This window comes from Acomys russatus, chromosome 23 (assembly GCF_903995435.1).
Source record: "Acomys russatus chromosome 23, mAcoRus1.1, whole genome shotgun sequence".
Taxonomy (NCBI): Eukaryota; Metazoa; Chordata; class Mammalia; order Rodentia; family Muridae; genus Acomys; species Acomys russatus.
Genome location: NC_067159.1, coordinates 31,399,632 through 31,424,802, shown reverse-complemented (window position 1 = coordinate 31,424,802; position 25,171 = coordinate 31,399,632). Strand labels below are relative to the sequence as shown.

Below are 25,171 nucleotides of genomic sequence, written 5' to 3'. Positions count from 1 at the left end.
CACATGTAACTGAGACGGGAGGGTGAAGACGCTACAGGCGTGTGGTGGGGCCAGGGCAAGGATGCTGATCAGCATGCTGCACTGTGTGGGACAGCCCCGCTAGAGTGAGGCCCTGTCTAACTTCAAGTGTCAATGGGTCTGAGGTCAAGAAAGTCTGTTTTCATCTCTACGCATTTTTAGGGTAAAAAAATTACCTGACATTTTGGGAGGAAAAAAAAATGCCTTTGCATTCTCAGAGTATTTGTACTTGGGGTGGAGGGGGGTGTGTGCAGTGTGAAGCCAAGGACAGATAAAAAGTGTTGTATTTCTAGTCCATACAAAAGACCCTTAATCTTCTCTCTTCAACTGGGAGAACCCAGCAGTGAGTCCCAGGAGGAATGTGTGCAGGAGACGATTACAGCGAGCAGGCGATTAACAGACCCTCAAGCACTTATCCCAACACAACGTGCTCATTGTTTGGGTTTTGCTTTTTTTTTTTTTTTTTTTTTTTTTTTTTTTTTTTTTCTTTCTAACCAAACCTCTCTCCTTCCAAATATTCCTGAGAGCTTCAGTTAGGTGCAAATCTGTCTTAGTGCTTCTCTAATACTGGCTAGCGTCACTTTAACAGGTCTGGCTGTTCCGTGTTCTCCAGCCATCTGCCCTAACAGCATGGAGATCTGAGAATTTGGAGGCTCCCCTGTCACCAAACGAGGAAAAGAGGATAAGCAGTTGTGGGTTTCTGTCAAGTCCTTAGGAAATGGCCTGGTGCCTAAAGCTTACCACTGTTCTGGCTCCTGTGCTTAAAACAATACAGACAACAGCACACACTGAACGTGAAAGCCATTTAAACCGGAGCGCTAATGTGAGAATGCAGCAGTTTAAGGGTTTGGCTGAATGCTCCGCCCCGTTTATAGGAGACTAGGCGCTCTTTACCCAGCCCTAAGCTCAGCCTTGCCCTGCAGGGAGTTAGAACCACAATGGGAGGGTTATGGCACCACAGGAACCTGTGTGGTAAATACCCAATCCCCGAGAGGACTAGTTGACTTGCCCAGGCTAGACTCAAAGGACACAGATTCTGTTGGTTGGTTCTTTGGAGAAAATGCAAGGGACAGCCCAAGACATATAAAAAGACCCCTGCTTCTCTGGTATCATTGAGATCCGCAAGAAGGAAGGGGCTTGACGGTAGAAGGATGAGGCAAAAAGAAAATGAGGTTCCATAACAAAACTGCTTCTAGAGACTGTGGCAAGGAAGCTATCCACAGGGAGAGACATTCTGTTGCTGAATCAAAACAAACTCACTCTGAGACTAGTTCATCATTTAAAAGATGCAGAAAATGCACTAAAGAGGCAAACACTAAGTGACAGACTTCCTATGTGCAATAAAGAAGTAATGTCAGCGTGAATTGTAAATATTTATAATAGTGGAATTTGGTTTTGCAGACAGTGTGCAGTGTAAGGAAGAATGTTTCTGGGATGGCCATAAACTGGGTCGATGAAGAGATTCTCTGGGCAGATCAACAGGAGGGAGTCATCACCGTAACAAATATGAAAGGGAACAATTCCCGCGTTCTTCTGAGTTCCCTGAAACATCCGGCAAATATAGCAGTGGATCCAATAGAGAGGTAAAACCCTGCTTTGTTTTGTCTGAAAGGAAATTGAAATGAGCTTCAAACCTCCCCTAGATTCCTAAATTGTATTGCTTGAAAGGCAGAAGGACTTCTTCTTTAGTGAGATGCCAGTCGTCCTTGACCGTGCACAGGTGCCATTTTCTGTAGACACGCCTCCCTGCCCAATGCTCTCCTGTAAAAGCTTAGTTTTCTTTCCCTCTTGAAATCACATGGTGCTTCCAATAGGAAATATATACACATATTGGAATTCTCATTCAAAACAGGCGGACTCCTCCTGGGCAGGCACCAGACGGGGGAGCTCTGAGGGCTGCCACTTCAGTGACTGTTCATTCAGTTATGGCTGTGTGTGATGTGCTCACCCCCAGGTTGATATTTTGGTCTTCAGAGGTGGCCGGCCACCTTTACAGAGCAGATCTCAGCGGCGTGAATGTGAAAACACTGCTGGAGACGCAAGAGCGGGTATCGATACTGACCCTGGATGTCCTTGACAAGCGGCTCTTTTGGGTTCAGGACAGTGAAGAGGGAAGACAGGCTTACGTCTATTCCTGTGACTATGATGACGGTTCCATCCATCTTACCAGACATCAAATACAGTAGGTTTTGCTTTTGAAACACAGCAAAAACAGTTGCCACCTTTTTAAAAAATTGTATTGATTTATTCAGATTACAACTCAATTGTTATCTCATCACTTGTATCCTCCCGTTCCTCCCTCCCGCTTTTACCCCATTCCCCTCCCCTAGGTCTAAGATCGAGGGGAACCTCCTCCCCCACCATGTGGTCATAGGCTATCAAGTCTCATCTTGGTAGCCTGCTTATTCTTTCTTTGAGTGCCATCAGGTCTTCCCCACCAAGGGGAGGTGGTCAAATATGGGGCACCAGAGTTCATGTCAGAGTCAGTCCCCGCTCTCCACAGGGGACAGACATGTCCTGTCTGTTGGGAAGATCTGCAGTTGCCGCCTTTTGAAGCTGCTGCGCTAAGTTAGTTTTACTTTTGTCAATTAACGGGGTACATTAGCTTACACACAGAGTCACCAATTACTTACAGGCGAGTGACTCTGAGCGGGTCACTTACTGTTTCTTGTTCTCAACTTTCTTTAGTGTACATTTGGTAACAGTACCTGTTTTTCTTGGTGTCATTATGAAGATTAACTAAATATATGTGAATAATAATTAGCGACGTGTGCAGCCTATGATAAGCTCCTACCTGTTGGCCATACTTCTCCGCCATTTTGCAATTTGTTTTGTGAAGTGTTGTCTCTCGTGAGACTCGATACAGAGCCAGCTTGTGGAAGGAGCAACACTTATCCTGGAGTGAAGCTGTCAAAGCCAGCACCTTACCCACCCCCTACTCCACTTTCTTCACACGGACAGTGGACAGCGTGACAGAAGAGCGAGAAGGGGGGGTGGAACTAAAAAGTGCATCCTATTAGTTCTGAGTATGATGACGTAAGCCGAAATTTAAACCTAATCTGTTTTTCTAAACCCAAGTGAGAAATGAAGATTAAGTGACGAAAATTCGAACAAGAAAAAAATTTCAGGTGGGGGGGTTCGGCTTTTTAAAAACTCAAGTAAATACATGCTCCGCCATTTAAGCCTCTCCTCCTCCCTCTCCCTTTTCCTGGTTGTTTTCAGGCACCGTTTGTTTGCAATGGCCCTTTTTGGTGACCGTATCTTCTATTCAGTGTTGACAAAGAAGGCAATTTGGATAGCCAACAAACACACCGGGAAGGACATGCTGAGACTCAACTTCAATTCATCTTTCATGGTGCCCGGAGACCTGAAAGTCGCGCACCCACGCCTACAGCCCCGGACCGCGGGCGGTGCTCAGGCTTCTGGTGAGTCCCTCGTTACCTCAGAAGGGCCTGGCACAAAGGGACCATTTATCTACTGCTCAAGCTGGACACAGGATTTACGGTGTGTAGGAAGGTGATGTTTTTATTCAACCCTCATCGGTTCTTAGTTAAAACATAACCCTGTAGCAAAAGGCAGATTTAAAAGAGGAAAGCGCATTTATTAGCATTTGTCTTCATCTATATGAGGGAGACATACAGCGTCCCTAAGGAAATTAAACCTGGGAAGTCAGTAGATTTAGTCAATTGTCGTTTATTTGGCTAACATTTACTGGCTACGATTTGCTTACTTATGAATAACCATTGTATACACGGTGGTTAAAAACGCAAAATAAAATGCTTTGACTTGAAGTACTAGCACGTTATTTAGTAACAGATGGGAGACAGGATTTTTTTTTTTAAAGCAAGTTAATATATAATTATACCACGAATTGAGTTCAACGAAAGGCACAACAAGAGCAATGGCGAGGTGTGTGGTGCTTTTTGACTGGCTGCTCAGAAAAGATCTATCTGAGCACATGGCCATTTAGAGAACATCTTCAAGGAAGAATAGTACATTTTTAAAGAAGTCGACATGACAGGAGAAGTTCTTTGAGTCCCTACTAACGGCCTCTGTAGATAGGAAAATCAATGGCAGAGGAAGGCTGGTTGGAACTGGTAATATCCAGCCAGCCCTCTGGGACTGTCTCCATGCCAGGAGGGTGAAGCTGACTTTGGTAGAGAGAGCACTGAGAGCTTGCCTGGCCCTGAAGAGGCTTAATAGCTTTCAGCTTGAGTGTCTCAATATTTTGGGGTGCATAATCTGGTAATATCAATTTTTCCCACCGAAGTCCTTCCATTCTACCTCCTTGGTGCATCTCCAATGTTCAGTGCTGTTACCTACACCGTATTCATCAACAGCCTATCCTGCCCGATCCACGTCAGTGGTCACTAACTGAACTGTTTGCCCTTCTTCCCTTTAAATGACAAACCTGATTCACCACTCCCCTGGCATGCAGATAGAAGCTCACCCTGGCTCGGGCTCTGCTGTTTAACTCACGTGCTTCAGTGTCCTCTGCCTACCTGAGGGCTGAGGGAAGCTGCCCTTCAGGTCCTCAGACTGCCTGTAGTGCTCTTGCGTTTAGGGTTTAGTCAGCCTCTCTCTGCCTGTTCTGAAGGTGGAGTACATGTATTCAGATTGCCATCCGAGTTAGTGCTCCTCCGCCTCCTGCTTGCCCTCCACCTCACCCTCCATTGCGTTTATTATAACATGTAGCTATGTGGTAGCTTGCTTTTCTTTTCCACTTTCCTTCCCACTTGTTTCTGTGCGACGTGCAGGAACTTCTGTATTTTTGACCACTGTAAATGCGACATATAATCATACATTTTAAATACGGCTAGCCAAATGAGTGAATAATTGACTAAATCGAGATAGACTCAGATTTCTACTTCTAAATGTGGTCTCTACCTGAACATTTCAGTGTCTAGTTGCTGGGGTTTCATTTTTCAAAGTGTGAGTGTGTGTGTGTGTGTGTGTGTGTGTGTGTGTGTGAGATTGTGGAATCTGCCACATAAAAGATGGTACACTGGCATCTCAGACTCAAGTACAAGTTTTCTTCCTTATATTTATTGCCACAAGGCGGGGGGGGGGGGGAGGGACGACTCGCCTTGTTTGTTAGACAACCTCCTTCTTCCATATTTTACATGGAGCCTTGCAGTTCCCAGCATGCTTTCATATATGTTTTTGTAGTGGTCCATCAAGCAGTGTTGTGGGGCAGGGCAGATGGAATAACTGCATGTATTTCATAATTCATAAGTTGAAGACGTGGCATGACTTTTCTGTGGCTAGGGAGCTAGTTAGTGACTACAGGCCTTTCCTCAGTTCTTAGCTTATGAGATATGGATTGGGGAGGGGGGGAGGGGCTATGACTCCTGATCAATATTTCAGATCCTGTTCTTTCCACCGTAAGCCCTACTCTGTCTCCAGAATCCCTCAGCCTTGGCCAGCTCCTTGGATAAGAATTTACGTAAGATCATTGAAAGCATGAATTTCAGAGGAAAAATCTAGGGTTTACTGAAGCGCAGCCTCAAACCACATGATAACAAAGAGAACTTGGTTGGGAAGCCAAGGCCAGTGCAGAACCAGAAAAACCTGGTGTCTGCGGCGTATCTGGCACTGCGAATTGGCTCCAGTCATTGGCCTCGGTATGCTCTTCATACATAGTCCATGTCCAAGGCATCTTTGGATTTCAAGAGCATTGCTACATTGGCCATCATTAATTTGGTTTGCATTGTTTTCAATGCATTAGAGAACAGGGATACTTCACCTGGGACTTGGGGTCGGGGAGGGGATGGGGGAGGCAATGCCCTCTCTGATTTTTTTTTATGTTAGATGAAACATATGAACTATGTCGCTGTCTTTCCTAGGAGACAAATAACCATATAATTTTTATCAGGCCCTCGATGTGCCAGATACTTTTCAACACACTTCTCTAGAGACTGCTGTATTCCTTCTTCAGGTATGCCTATAATTAGAATTCTTCTGGGAGGCAGTCAGTGCCATCTGGTTTAGGAGGCAGCTGTAAAGCTACTTCAATGAGATACTTGGGGAAAATCCTGTATCCTCGCTGCCATAATTGTTGTATGAAACTCAAGTACATGATGCAAACAAGAGCACCCGTGAACCTATTTATTCTTGTAAAATGGCCAAGCCATTGCTTATCAAGGATGCACTATAAGAGTGTAGTTCTGTGGACTCAAACAGGCTATTTGTATGTGTGCTCTGGAGAGGTCCTTCCAAGGTCAGATAACTCTGAGATGCTAGGGTCAACAAGTTGTTTAAGCTGGCTAATTTTCTCGAGTGGGACGTCACATGGTTAGATGCACTGCTACTCTCTAAGGACCATTTAGCCTGTGGCATTTTCCCACTTAATTCTTGTGTACTAGCCCATGGCTTAACTATTCTTTCTAGTACAGACCTAATTTTGGGCTCTAGACAATTGTTTAGTTGCAAAGATGTTTTGCAGGGGAAAGTTGTAGGGCAGACTGATTCAAAACACTTGAGACTTACAGCTAATATCCCAAAGGGAGCAACCCTTTAAAGACTCTGCCTGACCCAGGCAGAGATGCACTCAGAAGCAAAGCCATAAAGTTCTTCAAGAAGAATTTATGTGCTGGTCCATGTGCATTTTTTGTCCCTAAGCTAAGACAGGCGGACTTTAGTTATAGGAGCTTCCTGCTGCTGCCTTCTCACCTGGGTGGGAGGGAGGAAAGCTGCAGCTTCTGTTGACCTGGCTGGAGAGTTTCTGGGCTCTTTCCTCACTTGCTCCGTGCATTCTGCAAGGTCAGGATTCTGCCACGCGGGCAGCAGATGCCTTTGGTTGTACAACATCTTCACCAAGGCCATCACTTCTGCCTTCACATCCTACCTGAATGCCTTTGCTCCAAAGGAAATAACTGACCTGTGAACTTTGACCACCACCTCCCTATCTCCAGCCTCTCCAGTCTCCCCATCTCAGTGAAAGGCATCAGTACCTACCTGTCTTCCAGACTGGAAACCCACAAGTTGCCCCTTCCTCCCTGTTTGATGCCCCAACCTCCAGATTCTAACAATCCTGAACCTATAAGCAAAACTTCTTGTGGCCCCTCCCACAGCTCACCTTCCCTACTGCTCGCCCCCCATGAAGGTAGATATTCTACCTCCATTTTCTAGGCTGCAGGGACCAACAACTCCACTAGTGACATTGTCCACCCAACATTGTCCCACTTCAGGTAAAACCTTTGACAACTCCCAGAAATGAATGCACAGTCTCCTCACTGGCCCCTCTGTTCATTTCCCCACTCTGTATCTCACAAGGGTCTGTACTTCATTTTCTACCATGATGAATTCCATTCTCTGTCCTGGCCAGCCTCAAAGATTTGACATTCTTCCTGAGGAGGGCTTCCTTTCTGCCAGGCTAGTCAGTATACTCAGGAACCCTCCTTTCCCCTCCCTATACCTTCTCTCCCCTCCCCATCCCTTCTTTCCCCTCCCCATCCTCCGTCTCCCTCTTTATCTCTCCTCTCCCCTCCCCATCCCTTCTCTTCCCTCCTCATCCCTCCTCCCCTTCTTCACCCCTCCTCTCCCTCTTCATCCCTCCTCTCCCCTCTTCATCCCTCCTCTCCCCTCTTCACCCCTCCTCTTCACTCCTCATTCCTCCTCTCCCCTCCCCATCACCCCTCCCATCCCTATCCTTATCCCTCCCCTCCCCATCCTCCTCTCCCCTCTTCATCCCTCCTCTCCCCTCCCTATCCCTCCTCTCCCCTCCCCATCCCCCTCCCGTCCCTATCCTTATCCCTCCCCTCCCCATCCTCCTCTCCCCTCTTCATCCCTCCTCTCCCCTCCCTATCCCTCCTCTCCCCTCCCCATCCTCCCTCCCGTCCCCATCCCCCTCCCGTCCCCATCCCCCCTCCCGTCCCTATCCTTATCCCTCCCCTCCCCATCCTCCTCTCCCCTCTTCATCCCTCCTCTCCCCTCCTCTTCTCTTCTATTCCTTTCTCTCCCCTGCCCTCTCCTCCCCCCTCCTTCCTCTCCTCCCCTCCCTTCCCCTCCCCTTCTCTTCCTTGGCCCTCTTATCCTCTGAGAAACAGCTCCTACACTGTTGCCTTCCAGAACACCTTTCCTGGCCAACTTATTAGTTGCACCCCAGAGATCTGAGAATATATTTCCAGAGAATGCAGTCTTGGAGAATGTCTCCAATCACATGGCACCCAGCAAGCCCAGCTGTCGTTGTCAATCTCTCTAAACTTCCTTAGCACCTGAGACAGGGAATACAGGCCTCCATTGTACTCCAAAGCCAAGAGGATTTGTTGGAAAAACAAATGTGAATACCCCTACGTCACCACCATTGGCATGCTCTCCCCTATATTAAAAGGAGCCGGTTTTCAAGATAGGCAGCGTGTGAGAGCATCGCCTCCATGCCAGAGCAGCAGCCCTGAGTTTGCCTAGACTGGGTCATCTGACTCCAGGAGAACTTTATGGATGAGGGTGTGATCTGAGTACTGTTTCATAGACTGAAAACCTCAAGTTCAGACACATCGCAGTGATATCCACTGTGGTGGGGCTTGGGATTTGAACTTGGGCCGACTGACTCTGTGCTTCCCTGCCCCATGCTGGAGGTTCACTCTAGTGTTCATTTCATAGTGTACATTTCTGTGAACTGTTTTGGAGAAACCGGTTATCTGCCATATCATCATCTATCCATCCCTTCTGTTGGTTAAAGAGATCATGGGGTTAAGGCCTCTTCTTAAGCCCAGAAAATCCTTCTCATACCTTCACCCCCTTGCTGAGGTCCTTCCCTCTAGCTGACTCCAAACGAAGACTGTAACTCCCATTTGCATTGGCCCAGTTAAGCTCTCCTGCTGCCCTGATCTTGTGCTATTGCACAACGCAGTCTGGGCACTTCTGCGTACATACTATTGGTGCTAGGGCTGCACACTGAACTCCTGAAGGTTTTATGCTTTGACTGCTCACAGGTGCATCTTGCAAAAGGTCTGGTTTTATTATTTTTGTTCATATTTTGCTTTCTTCTGTTTTCCTTAGACATAGAATCCAGTTTTGAGATTAAAAGTGAGTTTCAAAAGCATATCCACAAAAGATTTTTCATGTACGTTTCATGTGAGAAATACCACCAAATTTTCTTAAGCTACTTTCTGTAGAAATTTTTACTAAAATATGAACTGCTGCTCTATCATTCACAGACACTGCCCTGTCTTAGCGAGTGTCAGAGATCCATGCCAGCGGGAGGTGTGAGCAAAGCTGGCTTCATGGTACAGGTTTCTCTGCCACCAGATGCTTGCTGTTTGAAATGCCTTTTAAATACTTGAAACTGTTCCTTGTCGTTTCATGTCTCCTTGTCTGCTGTGAGGGCTCATACCTGCTGGTTCCCACATGCCTGACGGTGGGGCCTCTGTTTATTCTTTAACCTGTGGCTTTTTTTTTTTTTTTTTTTTTTTTGTCGTGTGTTTGTTCAAGAAATCAGTTCACTTGTCCCGGAGAGCTGTGCACTTTCTGAATTTTCCATATCTTGTCTCTATGGTGTCATTTAACAAGTTGCTTCTCCTTGTTGTTCCCAGCATTGGCACTTTAGCCCCAGAAGCCTGGTGAGAATCAACTTTTTTTTCCCCCACAATACTTTACGAATAAGACTGTAGGTGGCGCTGCCCACCTCCTATTGTACCAATCTATGGACATACAGGGGCCAGTTCCCACTCTGTTTTTGGCTAACCAGCAGGTCAGAAGTCAGATTGGTCTATCATCTGTAAAATTTCCCCATCAGTCCTTTGCCCAATGGCTTTAGAAGCTACTGATTAGTGCCTATTTCATTAGTGCCATTTTTTTTTTTTTAAATTTAGAGTTCAAAGTGAAGCCACTCTTATGCAGAGAGGAATCTTTGCATGTCAAATATATTATTGCTCCAAGGAGCTATTATAGAAAATGCAAAGTCAAAGCTTGATCCTTTCCCTTGACATACATGGTTTCAGAATAAAGAGTTAATTTCCTATTATCACCCAACACAGCTTTTATAAACTCATGTTTTTCTTGAGTGGTTGGCACAATTCTATTGGTTGTTATTAGCCTCTTGGTACTCACTCTGCAATGTCTTTCCCCAGAGGAGCTCATGTGAGGCTTGCCCACATGGAAAGATGAATTCTACATTCCTCTCGCTGAAATGGTGCTGATGCTAGAGGTCTGGAAAGCAAGGCTAAGGCTGAGTGTACAGTGACCATTAGTGGCATCCGGCGACTGTGTCACTGGGGACACAGGTAAAGTGAAAGTAGTGACAGCAAGAGTAGAGTCCTGCACACCTGGTATTTCCCACCTCCATTCTATGGGGTGGCCAGGCTTTTCAGAAATGGGCATAAAATAAGAATATAATGCTATTCCTGCCCCCCCCCCCAGTACTGGGAATGAACACAGGGGCTAGTGCATGCCAGGGAAACACTCGCTACAGCCTAGCCCCAAAGCACTTGTTTTCAACCTCTTCAAAGCCGTTGGTTGCTTCATGTTCCGATTCTTACAGGAATCCTGAAGAATAAAAATAGCAAGCAGCCAAATCCTGTTCAGCGATTAAAAAAAAAAAGAAAAAAAAATTCCAGTAGCTCAAAATGGCAATTCTTGTACTTTTTTCTTTGTGTGTCTATTCACAGAGACCCTCCCTCCCCCAACCTATAGTAGATACTTTGGGAAATCTCTGAGGAGGTTCAGGTGATCGTTTATGAGAACTCACCAGTAAGAAAGGATATGAACAAGTGAATCAAAATGTAATAATAGGTTTTACAGAGACTTAAACACACTGTTGCATTTTAAATATGTATGTACACACACGCTCTCCATATATACATGATAAAAAGTGCAGTCTGCATTTAGAAGGCCTAAAGTTGCATCATAGTTCTGTGCTTACTTGATCCTTGACAACATTCCAATTCTTAATCTGTAAAACGGAAAGTGAAATTTGCTGTAAATATTCCAAGGGTTTGTTCTGAAAATTAAGTGCCATAATGTACTTGATAAAATGGTAGTTTAATTTTTGTTGATATGTGCTAAATATTTAAGGAGTGCCAAATATTTAGTTATGAGAGTCATTAGGGGTTGGGTGGTGGTGGCTCACGCCTTTAATCCCAGCACTCAGGAGGCAGAGGCAGGCGGATCTCTGTGAGTTTGAGCCCAGCCGAGTCCACCTGGCCACAGAATGAGTTTCAGAACAGCCAAGGCTACACAAGAGAAACCCTGTCTCCAAAACCAACCAACCAAACAAACAAACATAATCATTAGGATGAATGCCTGAATGAAAAAGACTAGAAAAGCCTTGTTGACAGGGCGAATGTTACACAGAACTTAAGATAGAAAAAAGCATGAAGGTTGTGGGAGGCAGCAGGCTAGGGGATCCTCCTGCACTGCTTGAGAACTGGGCCGGGGACAACTGTGACTTACAGAGCTGGGGGACGGCTTATGATGGCCTGTGTACTCAGTTAGTGGTGACCATGAGCACAGCGGGCTGTGAGCATCAAACTCCGTCATTGGGAGCTTTAATTGATCTCAGAGGGCAGCCTAAGTCCTCTGCCGGGGTCTGCGAAGGGTGTTATCTGAGGACGGCATTCTGAGTGTTAGCTTTGGCCGATTTTGAAGCCAAAGAAAGGCAGATTAAGCAGATTAAACAAAAATATAACTCACAATCCTGTGTTGGGCAACTTCCTAAGATGACCTTTCAAGTGTTTAGCGGCTGAACTCAGGTCATGCAATCAGCACAGGCACAAAACAGCGACCATTTTCCACCTGTGTTCAGCATTGAGGTGTGGCTTATAGAATGAATATCATTTGAAGCCACCAGCAGGGGGCAGTGTCGAGCTAGCAGGGTCTCAGGTCTGTCTGTAAAGTTGACTGGGATTTAGAGGGCAAACCGAACAGGGGTACCGTGAAAGACACTGCTCTAGGTTCTAGTGAGACAATAAACATCAGTGGAGTATATGACTTACTCCCAGCCACTCATCAATTAAAAACATGGAACTAAGACACATAGCTATAATGAGGGTGATGGCAGTCCAGATGAAAAATGAAATAGAAACAAAAAGTAAGATAGACAATAAGAATAAAACCCAGCATACCTCCCCGAGCCTCACAGCGAATGTGTTCTAGGTCAATCAGTTTGGGTTTTCTATTACCAGGTATCAGGTTTGAGGTCTTGAAGATGCAAATTTAGAGGAATTACTATAAACAATTCTGTTTAGAATCATACAAGTTTCTCTAAAAGGGAAGCTGGGTGCCGTGGTTCATACCAATGACCCCAGCATTCAGGAGACGGAGTATGAGGATGGAACATCTGAGGTCCAGGTGGACTACAGAGCAAGAGCTTGTTTGGGAAGGAGGAAATATGACCTGCCAATGTAGTTCAGTGGTAGAGCTCTTACCTAGGCTGTACAAAGCCCCGAGTCTGATCCTTAGCACTGCAAAAAGTTTGTTTGTTTGTTTTTAATAAAAGGAGAGCGAGGTGTCAAGGAGTATCTTCTATTTCATGGATTAGGAAGCGAAGGTCAAAGAGATGAAGTGATTTGTTGTAAACAACAGAAACAGGACTTGGTTTTCATTATAATTGTCTAGCATGCTGAGCGTGGGAAGTCATTTGTAAGGGGTATTTATAGGAAGTGTAACCTCCTTTTTTCTATCTTAGGGAAGTGGTGGCATTTTGGTGTCATTAAAAGCCTAACTTGGACTCTTCTGGATTGGTGTTGTAATGTTCACTTGGAAAGTTAGAAAACTTAAACATGCTTTACGCTTTGATTTTTTGATGATCTTGTTTCCAATAACTATACAGTTCTAGTTTTATTTGTTCACTTTTATTATTTGAGGTATTTTATTTTTAATGTTTTTATTCTCAATGTTAACAGTTAATTCTCTTCTCCTCTTCCTTGTCCTCCTCTCTCCCATCCATTTCTTTTTGACAAGGACTTGTAGAGCAGACTGGCTTTGAACTTGCTACATAGCTGAAGGTGACCTTCAACAGCTCTCCTTGCCTCCACCTTCTGAGTGCAGCAATGACAGGTGAACACAGCTCCACGCCGTGTGCACGGTGCTGTGATGGAGCTGAACACAGGGCCTCCTGAAAGTTAGGCAGGAACATCACCAACTGAACTACGTCCCCAGGCCCTGATTTTGCTTACATCTTTGGTAGCATAAGGGAAGCACAGAAATACGAACGCTGTAAGTGCATGACTGACATAAAACTACAGAAAGCAAACAAGATTTTAGAATTAATCCCCAAAAGACTATCCGATGGAACTCAGCATACCCAGTAGACAGTGTTGAACTTGTAAGCTGTCAAGAATGTGCATTTAACTCTGCCAAGACCTTTGAAAAAAGTAATTCAAATAGTTTTTAATAAGATAGATTAGCTAAAAGTAGTTACCTGCAACTAACATGCAGTAGCCTAGGCTAGACTTATTAAAAGTGTATTTTGAATGCCCTGGCATCAGGATCGCTCTAGCGTCTGTACTATGTAGGCTCCTGGGGGTCCCCTAGTCTATGTTTCTCACTCCTGGGGGTCCCCTAGTCTATATTTCTCACTCCTGGGGGTCCCCTAGTCTATGTTTCTCACTCCTGGGGGTCCCCTAGTCTATGTTTCTCACTGATGTTGAATAAAAACGCATGGCAGGTCACCGGGTTACGCTGACTGAGGTCCTGCAAGCAGGTCCTGGACAGACAGAACCACAGACATGTCTCACATCACCGATTGGTTATGTGACCTGAGCAATCAGGAGAGCGATGCTAGCAAGTCACCATGCAGTTTGGTTTCCCAAGCAGGAAAATGCTGTTCTGTCTTAGCCCTGACAAGGCAAGTAATGGAAGCCAACCGATCTGATCTTTGCATGATGCCATTTCCTCTTTCCTACTCAGGTCAGCTGCTCCACTGCTGGCAGCACAGCACCTCCCCATATTTAGATGAAATATAGCTCGATTTATGGATTGCAAATAAAAGCCAAAGAAGTCATTTAACTAAGTTCATTCAAAATTTATCTTTTGACCCTGTTTTGACTTTTTTTTTCTTTCTCGCTTGTGCGCTCTCTCTCTCTCTCTCTCTCTCTCTCTCTCTCTCTCTCTCTCTCTCTCTCTCTCTCTCATCTTTTAAGATAGGGTCTCACTAGACTTGTTCTTGCCTCTGCCTCTGCCTCCAGGGAGCTGGGGTTAAAGGCTCGTGCCCCCGCTCCCATCTCCAATCGTCTTTCTTGACCCTTCCCAGGTCTCCGTATTTCTGGCATTCTGAAATTTTGCGCTTACCCTCAAGCTTTCTTCTGTATTTCTAAAGCACTGTACAAAATACCAACAATTAAAATTGGTAAAATGGAGGAGAGGAGCAAAATGGGCAGAGTTCTTGTTACCTTTTTGAAAAAGGATACATGTTGTCGTCATTAATTCTTGACATTTGGGTCTAAAAAGTAAAAGAACTTATGTTAATCCACTTACTCGTCACAGTGCATTTAGCCTCAGTTTACGTTTAATAACCACAAATGTAACGCTATCACTCAGTTATACCATGATTAACCCAACTCTAGCCAATCCCCCCCCCCCCCCCAAGCATCCGTTTCACTGAGCATACTTTATAGTTTCCCCTGGGATATTTCATAACACACGGGATGCTAGCAGAAGTAAAACGGAATATCAGGAGTAAGGCATATGTCAGTGGTATATATTAAGTATGAAACTCGCTTCTTTAAATAACCTAGTATCAGACCTGAAGCATATTTCAGTCAAGAAGGCATTTTAAATTCTTAAAGGCATAGTATGTATGGTTTCCATATATAAATGCCAAATAAAAGGAAAGCGCTGGTAAGTTATGCTCATTTGCAAACTAAGAAAGGCCAGCTCCTGCTAATTAGGACGCCCTGCCTTGACCCAGAGTCCTGGCAGGAGCCTTGTGATTAGGCGAATAAAGAGGCTTGGGCACTGGCGGTGAGTGGGAGGGGGAGCCTGTTTGCGCGCTGATTGGAGCGGAGCTGCGCAGGAGGCGGCGCCGCTGTGACGTCACGGGGAGTTTAGCTCTCTTTCTCCCATCCCCCACCCCCCCTTGAAATCAGTAGGAGTTCCAGCAAGGCCTTCTGTCAAAAAAACAAAAAACAAACAAACAAAACAGAAAAACAAAAAACCGCATCTTCACTAACTCTGAAATAAACCATCTTCCGTTTTAGACTCGGAACTTTGCGAACAGAAGAGAAGACAGTGCCGTTACAGCCTGTGTGAGCGAGGCCCCAAGTCCCACGCGTGCGCATGCGCTGAGGGCTATGCATTAAGCCGAGACCGGAAGTACTGCGAAGGTAATGACAGGTGAAAGCTCGCCGCAGATGGAGTGCGCCTGGCTGGCTGTTTGTGGGTCGTTTTCGTGAGAGGCAGACGTTGCCCACGGCCTCCAAGGGAAACAAACTTCAGTCGTTTCCCTCCCTCCCTTTCTTCTTTCCCCAGGAGAGAACTGTTTCTTATATTTTAATTTCTATTACACTCTCAGGTCTTTTTATATACTTCTGTTGCTAGACGCCGCCCACTAGGAAGTTACTGGGGGGGGGGGGCTGATAAAAGGCCAGGATTTTCTTTTAAAAGATTTATCATTTTAATTTTGTGTTTATGAGAGCCTGCATGTACAAAGTGCATGCCCCAAGGGCATGCCTGGTCATGTGGAGGCTAGAAGAGGGAGGGCGTGGGACCCTCTGGAACTGGGATTAACGATGTGAACCACATGTAGGTACTGGGAACCAAACCCAGGTCCTCTGTAAGAGCAGCGAGTGCTCTTAACCTCTGGACCACCTCTTCGGCTTTAAGCCAGAGTTTCCTGAATGCAGGCAGAAAATAAATCTTTTTTTATTTCCTTGACTTTGTGCAAATTATCAGGATGAGCAATTTCCTTTCTTAAAAAAAATATATATATATATAAATATATATATATATGTGTGTGTGCCCACACAGTAGCTAGAAAGAACCTTGGGAAACTGAATCCAGCTGGGTCCTTATCTAGGCTTCCTCCTGCTTGGACATTCCTGGTCCAATATAGATAGTAATCCCTAGAGAAATTACTTTTTTTTTTTTTTTAAGAATATGCAGTTGTGTACACAGAAAAAAACAAAAGTACAACAGGAAATATCCTAAACTTGCTAAAAATTTCCAATCCCAGCTTCATGGGAGGCTATGAGAGGATTCAAGTTCAAGGCTACCCCTGGGCTTCCTAGTGAGTTCAAGCCAGCTGTGGAGGGGGAGCCATCCTTTCTCCAAACAAAGATGAGGGAAGTAGATATGCAGCTTGGTAACAGAGTGCTTGCTTAAGATGCAAGACCACTTGGTTCAACCCTCAGAGTCACAAAAAGGAGTTCCTAGCTCTGCAGGTGGTCTCGTATCAACTTTTATTAAAGGGTAAATGGCAGTCTCGACATTTGAGACAGGGCTAAGTAACTGTGGCACAATATGAGTGACTTCGTGAGCGCTGAGCTGATTTCCGTCACCCTTGCCCGTGGTGAGTTACAGCAGAAGCAAGTGTGAGATGGCCTTCCTTGTGCTAATTAGGGGTATCGCAGTTTATTTTCAGGGATAACTGTCTGACTGTGGGTTGCTGTTCTCATTGTGCAGATGTCAACGAGTGTGCCTCTCAGAATCATGGCTGTACTCTTGGGTGTGAAAACACCCCTGGGTCCTATTACTGCACATGCCCTACTGGATTTGTTCTGCTTCCTGATGGGAAGCGATGTCACGGTAAGCTGTAGCAAGCCGTCATTGTATTATTTTGTTTTCCGTGACGGCCCTAAGCTGGCTGTGATCTGAGTGGGTGGTCTTCGGTTGGCAGTGCGCATCAAGAGCGCCTGGGTGTTTTGTCTCAGTTTGCTTTTATAAAACATGGCTAGCTGAAGCTGGATGTTGTGGTACAGACTTGTAACCCCAGCACTCTGAAGGCTGAGGTGGGAGAATCACAAGTTCAAGGCCAGCCTGGCCTACCCAGAAGGCCTTTGGAAAAAAGGAAATAAAGCCATCAGGGTAAGAGAAATAAAACTATAGTAATAAACAAACATACATATTATATTTTAAGGTATATTATCTAATGTTTAGATATAATCACAATACTACGTTTATATTCTTAAAATTTGACAATAACTTTTTTTGTTGTTTTTTTTGAGACAGGTTTCTCTGTATAGCCTTGACTGTCCTGGACTCCCTTTGTAGACCAGGCTGGCCTTGAAGTCACGGCGATCCACCTGCCTCTGCCTCCCAAGTACTGGGATTAAAGAGAGAATAATTTTAATAGCATCAATTTTTTCTTTTATCTTCTATTATGTGACACTATAAAAACTAATAAAAATAAAACCTTCAAGTGCACATAAGTTTGTGCTGTAGAGGGTGTAAGTTTAAATTATCTTTTTATTTAATTTTTTGGGATTTTTCAGGACAGAGTTTCTCTGTGTAGCCTTGGATGTCCTGGACTCGCTTTGTAGTCCAGGCTGGCCTCAAACTCACAGCAATCCACTTGCCTCTGCCTTCTGAGTGCTGAGATTAAAGGCATGCACCACCACAACTGGCTAGGTTTAAATTATCTTTTTAAAGTCCCCTACATAAGTTATTTGTTTGAATAACATGTATTAACTTGATGTATCCATCTCTTTCAGATTCTTATTATTCTTTGTTACTATTTTTATTTACTCCAAGGCTTCTTATTTTGTGGATTTTGTTAATTATGCTTTTGAAATGTCCCTGCAATGGTCTGCAAACTTGTAATTATATCTATAGACTGGAATAGATTCAACATTGACATTTCTTGGCCAGAATACATCATAAGTAAATTTGTACTTCCGCCAAGACACAGAGTTTTGAAGTAATATTCTAGCCCTGTCATTAAAAGGCTTTTTGCTTGGTTTCTCAAGACAGGGTATCTCTATGTAATAGCCCTCGCTGTCCTGGACTCTCTTTGTAGACCAGGCTGGCTTTGAACTCACAAAGATCCACCTTCCTCTGCCTCCCAGAGTGCTGGAGTTACAGACGCACCACCATGCCTACCTGAGAACTTTCTCTCATTTACAATTTGCTTTCCCAAGACATGAATCTTACAAAGTAGGACAAATTAAGTGGAAATTTGTATTTAGAGGACATAGTTTGCTAGTGAATTAGTCATTTCTAGGTTTAGTGGCATCAATGTTAGAGTGTACGTATGAAAAAGAGAAAACCAAAAAACCTTGTGAATTCCTATGGATATCCCCAGTGCCAATTTAGGATTTCAGATTTCTCGTCCTGGTTTTTAATTGACTCTGTTAGCATGACCAGTGTACAAACGCATGTCTGAAATCATGCAGTCCTGTTTCACAGGTGATGGAGAATATCTGTCTGTATATCATCTGGGTTTATGAAGCCAGACTCATGGAAATGGATGGGTGATAAATAACGAACTGTTTGGAAATTACCTACCATCATTGCACATATGAGACTTGCTTCCAACCTATTAGTAAATAAATATCCTAAAAGATTGGGTGTAAATGGGCTGACTATAGGCCCCATCATATGCCAACAGTAACAATACAGTTTTACTTAATTCTCAAACTTCAAGAATTTCTAAAAAACACATTATAAATTTGTATTTGAATTTTATGGAATTAATTTTTCATGCAAGGTACAGAGTAGGGTTTAAGTTTGCCTAAATCACTATGCAATTATTCCTAGATCTTTACTTTTTAAACGATTGATATTTTGTTCCTTGTTTTGAGATTTTTCAATTCTGTGGCATCTCATAAACGTTAGATTTTTGTTTAATTCAACTTCCTCTTTTCAGAGTAGCAAGGGAGTGTAACAGAATTTCACAACCCAACTTAACATTAAACTTACTTTGTTCTTCCTTGATTAGAACTTGTTTCCTGTCCAAGCAACGGGTCAGAATGCAGCCATGGCTGTGTTCTGACATCAGATGGTCCCCTGTGTATCTGCCCTGAAGGTTCAGTGCTTAAGACAGATGGGAAAACGTGCAGTGGTGAGTTTATTTGCCTTTTGTTGACTTGACAATATGACTCTTCTAAGAGACACTAAAAATATAACCTTATTGTATAAACAGATGAGATTTTCCAATTATCACATACCAAAAGACACATGTGCAACAGATTAATATGTAAATTTGAGAGGTTTTTAAAACATCAGAGTGGAGTGATTTCTAGAGTGTTCTTTGACATTGTTAGTCCCAGACTAGCATTACCAGGTCCTAGCAGTGTGGTGTAAGCAGCTCATATGATCTTAGTGCCGCCAGAGGGACGCAGAGTGCCCAGTATGTTGTAGGAAACTAATAAATAACCCTGTGCTTTTCTCTCCCTAGAGGCTTAAACATACAGAAATCTGGATGGAACTCAAGATTAGCAGAAGAGTTTTAAGTAGTTTTTAATTGTTTAGAAAAATATGCAAAAAATGAAAACATATATTTGGTGGAACTTAGGTTTGCCCAAATCTAGAATTGAAAATAAAGTGAGTTTAAGGTCGTTGAAAAACAAACAAACAAACAAACAAACAAACAAACAAATAAAAAGGCAAAAGCCAAGAGGCCAAAAATGTATGAGATTTAAAAATTGTATTACTCAGCAAGAACAGTTAGAACATAATCAAAATGCATGTCTTTGTCCACACAGCTCCGGTGTGTGTGTTTCTGAACTCAGTGGTGTAACAAAAATGAGGGCAGTGGAATGTGAAGGTTAACACCAACATGCTGGGTTATGGGGAAGTAGATACTGTGACATTTCCCTCTAAACTCTGAAAATAACCCTGATGGCAGCCAAAGGAAGGACTAAGAAGATGGATCTTGTTATAGTTATTTTTATATAACTCTGTTTCTCTTGGTTTGTCTTTTAACCCAGCAATCACACAAATATCGGAGACGCCTTTATATTTATTTATAAGGTTTTACGACACAATCTTGAGCAGTTTAAGTTTGTTCTTAACCCTCTATGTTATTCTGACTCCATCTTTGCCAAAATCCCCAAGTTACTTGCTTTTTAGTTCTTTCTTTGCTCCAGCTGAGTCTTCTTCATCCCTCCTGCACCTCAGCCTGTGGTTGAATCCCCTAGCTGAATTCCCTTGCTGATTCCCTTGGCTGAATCCCTTACTTCCTCTTCTAACTCCTCCTCCACTGGAGGAGGGCAGGAAGTCCAGCCCTATTCTCTCCCCTGATCATTTATTGGCTGTAAGCTGCTTTATTGACATATCAGGGGACAATTGGGGAGCAGCGTTCATACAACATTTAGACAGGAAATTCTTGCAGTAAGGCTTCCAACCAGATATGGGGGGGGGGTGCAGAAATCAACTATTTGAATTACACACTAACCTTATGCCATCAGGGTCTAAAAGGAAATACAGTTGCTTCCTCAGAGTTCTTTCATGAAAAATCATTCTATTTTGTGTGATATGACATCATTACCCAGTGGCTGGTTTTTGTAGGTTGTTCATCACCTGATAATGGTGGATGCAGCCAGATCTGCCTTCCTCTCAGCCCAGTATCCTGGGAATGTGGCTGCTTTCCTGGGTATGACCTACAATTGGACCAGAAAAGCTGTGCAGCTTCAGGTTAGTGCCTTGGTTGTTTGAAAGTCTTTCCTTGAAAAACAGATTATATAAAAAATAGTGTCACGTTAGAAGTATGAAAACTTAATTTGCTTTTGATTCCTGTGGTTTGGGTTATTTAATGTCGTCCTTTCTATGAATAAGGACCAGGGGTGACATATGTGGTGGTGCTTCCCAAGAAGAGGAAGGAAGTCTTCCCGCCTGTCTTTGTCACGCTGGTGGGAAGCTGAGCACACTAGTATTGCAGGAATCAAAGAAGACAGTGCAGTGAGAAGCAAGAGGCACAAGTGCCGTGGGGTTTTAGGCACGTTGAATTCAGCCATGTTTGAAATTTTTGTTAACAGGACCACAGCCATTTCTACTGTTTGCCAATTCTCGGGACATCCGACACATGCATTTCGATGGAACAGACTATGGAACTCTGCTCAGCCGGCAGATGGGGATGGTTTTCGCCCTGGATTATGACCCTGTGGAAAGCAAGGTACACTTTGTTTTGTTTTGTTTTGTTTTTGAACAGAATATGAAATTGCTGTTACATGACTGGAGGATTTTAGCTTCACTGATGACCTGGGCTACTTGAAAATGCTCTGCCACACTCACAATGATTGGACGCAGAACAGGTTAAATATATGCATTTGAGGGACGTTAAGGATGCTTGAGCTATGACAGCCATACCCTGCTCCCTTTTAGCCATCTTACTGGGCAGATTGTGCAGCAACCTCATTTCGGTTTCCTCTCTGGAGGTGCAGGTGGGAGACCAGCATGGTACTTCGCCCACAGAATTTGTCCCAGACGTAGGTTTTTCTGATTATCCGTTAGTATGAGAAGAGGGCGGGTTGGGGTTGGGGCCTGAGAAATGTGAGTTAGTAATTGGCATTAAATGTATGTCACTGGGAGAGGAGACCTAGGGACGACTTAAGTATAAAACACAGGAAACAAGCTCTATGGCTTATGTGAAAATGGCAGCCTAACACATTACAGTATTTAGTTGAGAGAACAAACTTTAAGTCAGGTGGCTGTTTGACGCTCTCTGCTTAGCGTTCTTACTTTGTTACTACTCAAGCTGTGGTCTTTGGCCCATCTGGAGCTTCTTAGAACTGCAAATTCTAGGCTCCACCCCCAACTACTGAACAAGAACCTGCATTTTAACAAGATCCCAGGTGATCTGTATGAGAGATTAGGCTGCTTATGGTTGGTTACATGCCTTTGGAAGCAGCATAGTCGGCCCCGTAGCATGCATAGTCCTATGAAGCACTTGGCAGCTGCAGAGCTTGGCAAGATGAAGGCCTCGAGATGAAAGGAACTGCAGCATCTAATGGCCTGATCTAATGGCCTCATTTCTGTAGTCTGCGAAATTGAGGCGCCATGACTGAACTGAGGCAGGTAAGCAAGCAAGTGGTGAAACTGACAGAGCATCCGTGTTTTCTGAATTAACCTTAAGTAGAGTGCTGGGGGCTGAACTGATTAGATACAGATCAGCTTGTGCCCCTCATTCATCTGCAAATCACTGCAAATGCTATGTCACTGACCAGTCATCGAAGAAAACTAAATTAACAGTATAGGAGTTAAGTGTGTATGTGTGTGTGTATGTGTGAAAGAGAGAAAGAGAGAGACAGAGACAGAGACACAGAGAGACAATGAGACCAAGAGACAGAGACAGAGAGAGAGGGAATGAGACAGAGTGTTTCTATTGCTGTGAATATTTCAGTTTTATACACCATGACCATAGCAACTGTTATGAAGGAAGGCATTTCACTGGGCCTGCCTTAGAGGTTTAGTCATTTGTGACCATGGCAGAAAGCATGACAGCATCAGGCAGACATGGTGCTGGAGAGATAGCTGAGAGTTCTACATCTGGATCGGCAGGAAGAGAGAGAGAGAACAGACCTGAAATCTCCAAGCCCACCCCCCAGTGACACACTTCCTCCAACAAGGTCACACCTACCCCAACAAGGCCACACCTCCTAATAGTGCCACTCCTTAGGGACCAAGCATTCAAATCTATGAGCCTGTGGCAGCCATTCTTATTCAAATCATCACAGAGACTAAGTGGCTGGAGGTTACACATGTTTGGGAGTAGCAGAATCGAGACTTATCGTAGAGATGTCTGTCTGTCTCCAGTAATAATGACATTGCCTGACCTGAAGACCTGTTAACCCTTCATATATATTCTACATTAATACTAGAAATAAAGTCAGAGATGCCTACTTCCCTTTTGCAGATATATTTTGCACACACGGCCCTGAAGTGGATAGAGAGGGCTAACATGGACGGCTCCCAGCGGGAAAGAATTATCAAGGAAGGTGTAGACACACCAGAAGGTCTTGCTGTGGACTGGATAAGCCGGAGAGTCTACTGGACAGACAGTGGGTATGCTTCTTGCTTTAGTTTTATGTCGCAGGACATGGAGGGGAGGAAGTGGGTGATGCTGCTGGTTTTATCCTCTACATTGGCTACTTGGTGAGCTTGAGAGAAGGCTCCGTGGCTGTCCATCCTCCTCATCCTTCCCTTCCACCAAGCATGGAACAGGGACCACAGTGATGGTAGGATTTCAAGGACTAAGAACGTGGCATGTGCTTTTGCCGTTCAGACCATTGTCATCAGCCCAGCCTGAGAGCTGACTGAGCACCGCCAGGAAACATTTGCTGTGCATAAGACTCTCTCCTAGGTGTCTTCCAGAAGACGCAGTAGAGAAGGGCATGGAATCTGTCGTGGTCAGTTCTGAGTTTAGCTGAGAAGAACTGGCATATTTTCCCATTAAAAAAAAATGAGTACAAGCCAGGCGTGGTGGCGCACGCCTTTAATCCCAGCACTCGGAAGGCAGAGGCAGGTGAATCGCTGTGAGTTCATGGCCAACCTGGTCTACAAATGGAGCCCAGGACAGCCAAGGCTACACAGAGAGACCCTGTCTTGATAAACAAAAAAAAACAAAACAAACCAAAAAAAAAAAAAAAAATGAGTACAAATGCTTGGTGTAACTAGAGGTCATGGGAGAGTCAGGCCATGCGTAAACAGTTGCCAAGTGAAAGAAAGGTCCAGACTGCCGAAGATCAGCTGGCCCAAGCCCTTCATTTTATGGGTGGAGAACTTAAGGCTCAGAGAGTCTGAGGTTCTTCTGGGTTGTTTACACAGCAGCTGGGTGACGAGTCTTGCACTAAAATTCCTGTGCTGGCTTCTGTTGAACAGGCATGAAGGAAGAGTGGGAGACATTTTCTGAGGTAGGGTAAGGTAGGCTTATTTGCTTTGTGGGAAAGAAGAGAAGCAAAGTCCGGGTGTTCCTGTCTTCTGGGCCCCCTCTGTCCTTGTGGGCTGTGGGCTGTGTTAGCCTGAGAATGAACAGGGCTGGTTAGGATGAAGACAGATGAGCAAGGGGGCTGCCTCCTTCATGGTGCTCAAGAGAGCCCACTTCCTCGCTTCTGGGAGAGAAGCGTGCACCAGATGATAGGAGAGATACCATGTCTTGTGCTCTAGACTATTTCTTCCAAGTAGCTGAAAAGCACAGAGTGAACGGTGGCCATTCTGAGTGTCTGGGGCCCATGCAGCCATGTGAAAGGAAAAGAAAATTAATTGAGGTTTCACATCTGGGAGAATGGTAGTTCCAACTCAGAGAGCAGAGTCTCAGGGACCAGGCTCATGTGCTCAGGCTCAGCCATTCTGTGTACAGAAGATCCCTGGCCATAGGAAGCCAACAGGCTCTTCGCAGTGAGCCTGTGTCCAGGCTGAGCGTGGCTTTTTACTCATTTACTTGTGTAGCCTTTGCCTTCCTTTTTTTATGGTTTGTGCATCTGTCTATTAAATAATCACAGTATACTAGATACTGCGCCAAGAGCATTCCATCCAGGGTACTACTAAATCCCTAACAGGTATCCTTTCAGATCTCCAATGTAAAGATTAAGAGAATTTATGAGCAAAGTGCTAAAACAGCTTTCCCAGGGTTAGGCTGTGAAATCAAGGTCAGCCATTCCCTGAAGCTGCTCCCTGCGTCATCACAAAAAGGAGCTTGGGGTGCTGCTTGGGCCCCAAGCATGCGCTTTAGCCTGTGAAGGCTTGGGTTCAAGGCTTGGTCCTGCAGAACATTCAGAGAGAGGCCCTGTCTCCTTCACTCAGCGTTAGAATGGGTGGGACCCAGAGTCCTGCAACAGATTTAAATCAACTCCTGCCAAAACAATGATACCCGTTGTAATAACAGCCTTCTCCGTGTGGACTCGACTTAAAAGGATAGTCTCCGTGTCAGGTGGGGGTAATGACAGAGCTAGTATGTGGTTGTTTTCAGAAGCGTAAACGTTTATCAGGATCACAGATGCCAACAGCTCGCTGCTCCTCTGAGGTGGCTCTCTCCTCATTCCCCCCCCTTCCCAGTCAGGAGGCACCTCTAATTTGCCCAGTGTGTGATTAGTGCCTACTGCCCAGGCAGTGCCTTCAGGAAGGAGATGGGCACAGCTGGAGCCTGCAGAGCCAGACCTCAGACTCCCCAGCCCAGTGACGTCTTAAGTCCTCTCCCCTTCTAAAGGCAGCTGCCTAAACAAAACCTTTCATTTGTCTGGAAATGAGAGGTTTGTAGTTTAAAAGCCTTGATATTAGCTAGAAATTTGATTTAAATAACAGAGACTTTAATCCTAGGCATTAGATTGCATGGCAACTCTAA

At 44.5% G+C, this 25,171-nt stretch overlaps 1 protein-coding gene across 1 annotated transcript in view; it reads left to right on the top strand.

Annotated features, from left to right (window-relative positions):
• The window catches only part of Egf (epidermal growth factor), a 75,082-nt gene that overhangs the window by 15,500 nt on the left and 34,411 nt on the right, over positions 1 to 25,171 (top strand). Inside the window, exons 3-11 of the mRNA XM_051165573.1 lie at positions 1,420 to 1,601; positions 1,973 to 2,200; positions 3,241 to 3,443; positions 15,156 to 15,281; positions 16,579 to 16,701; positions 18,833 to 18,955; positions 20,404 to 20,529; positions 20,871 to 21,007; positions 22,748 to 22,896. Coding sequence (XP_051021530.1) covers positions 1,420 to 1,601; positions 1,973 to 2,200; positions 3,241 to 3,443; positions 15,156 to 15,281; positions 16,579 to 16,701; positions 18,833 to 18,955; positions 20,404 to 20,529; positions 20,871 to 21,007; positions 22,748 to 22,896 — 1,397 coding nt within the window. The remainder of the gene's footprint in view (positions 1 to 1,419; positions 1,602 to 1,972; positions 2,201 to 3,240; positions 3,444 to 15,155; positions 15,282 to 16,578; positions 16,702 to 18,832; positions 18,956 to 20,403; positions 20,530 to 20,870; positions 21,008 to 22,747; positions 22,897 to 25,171) is intronic.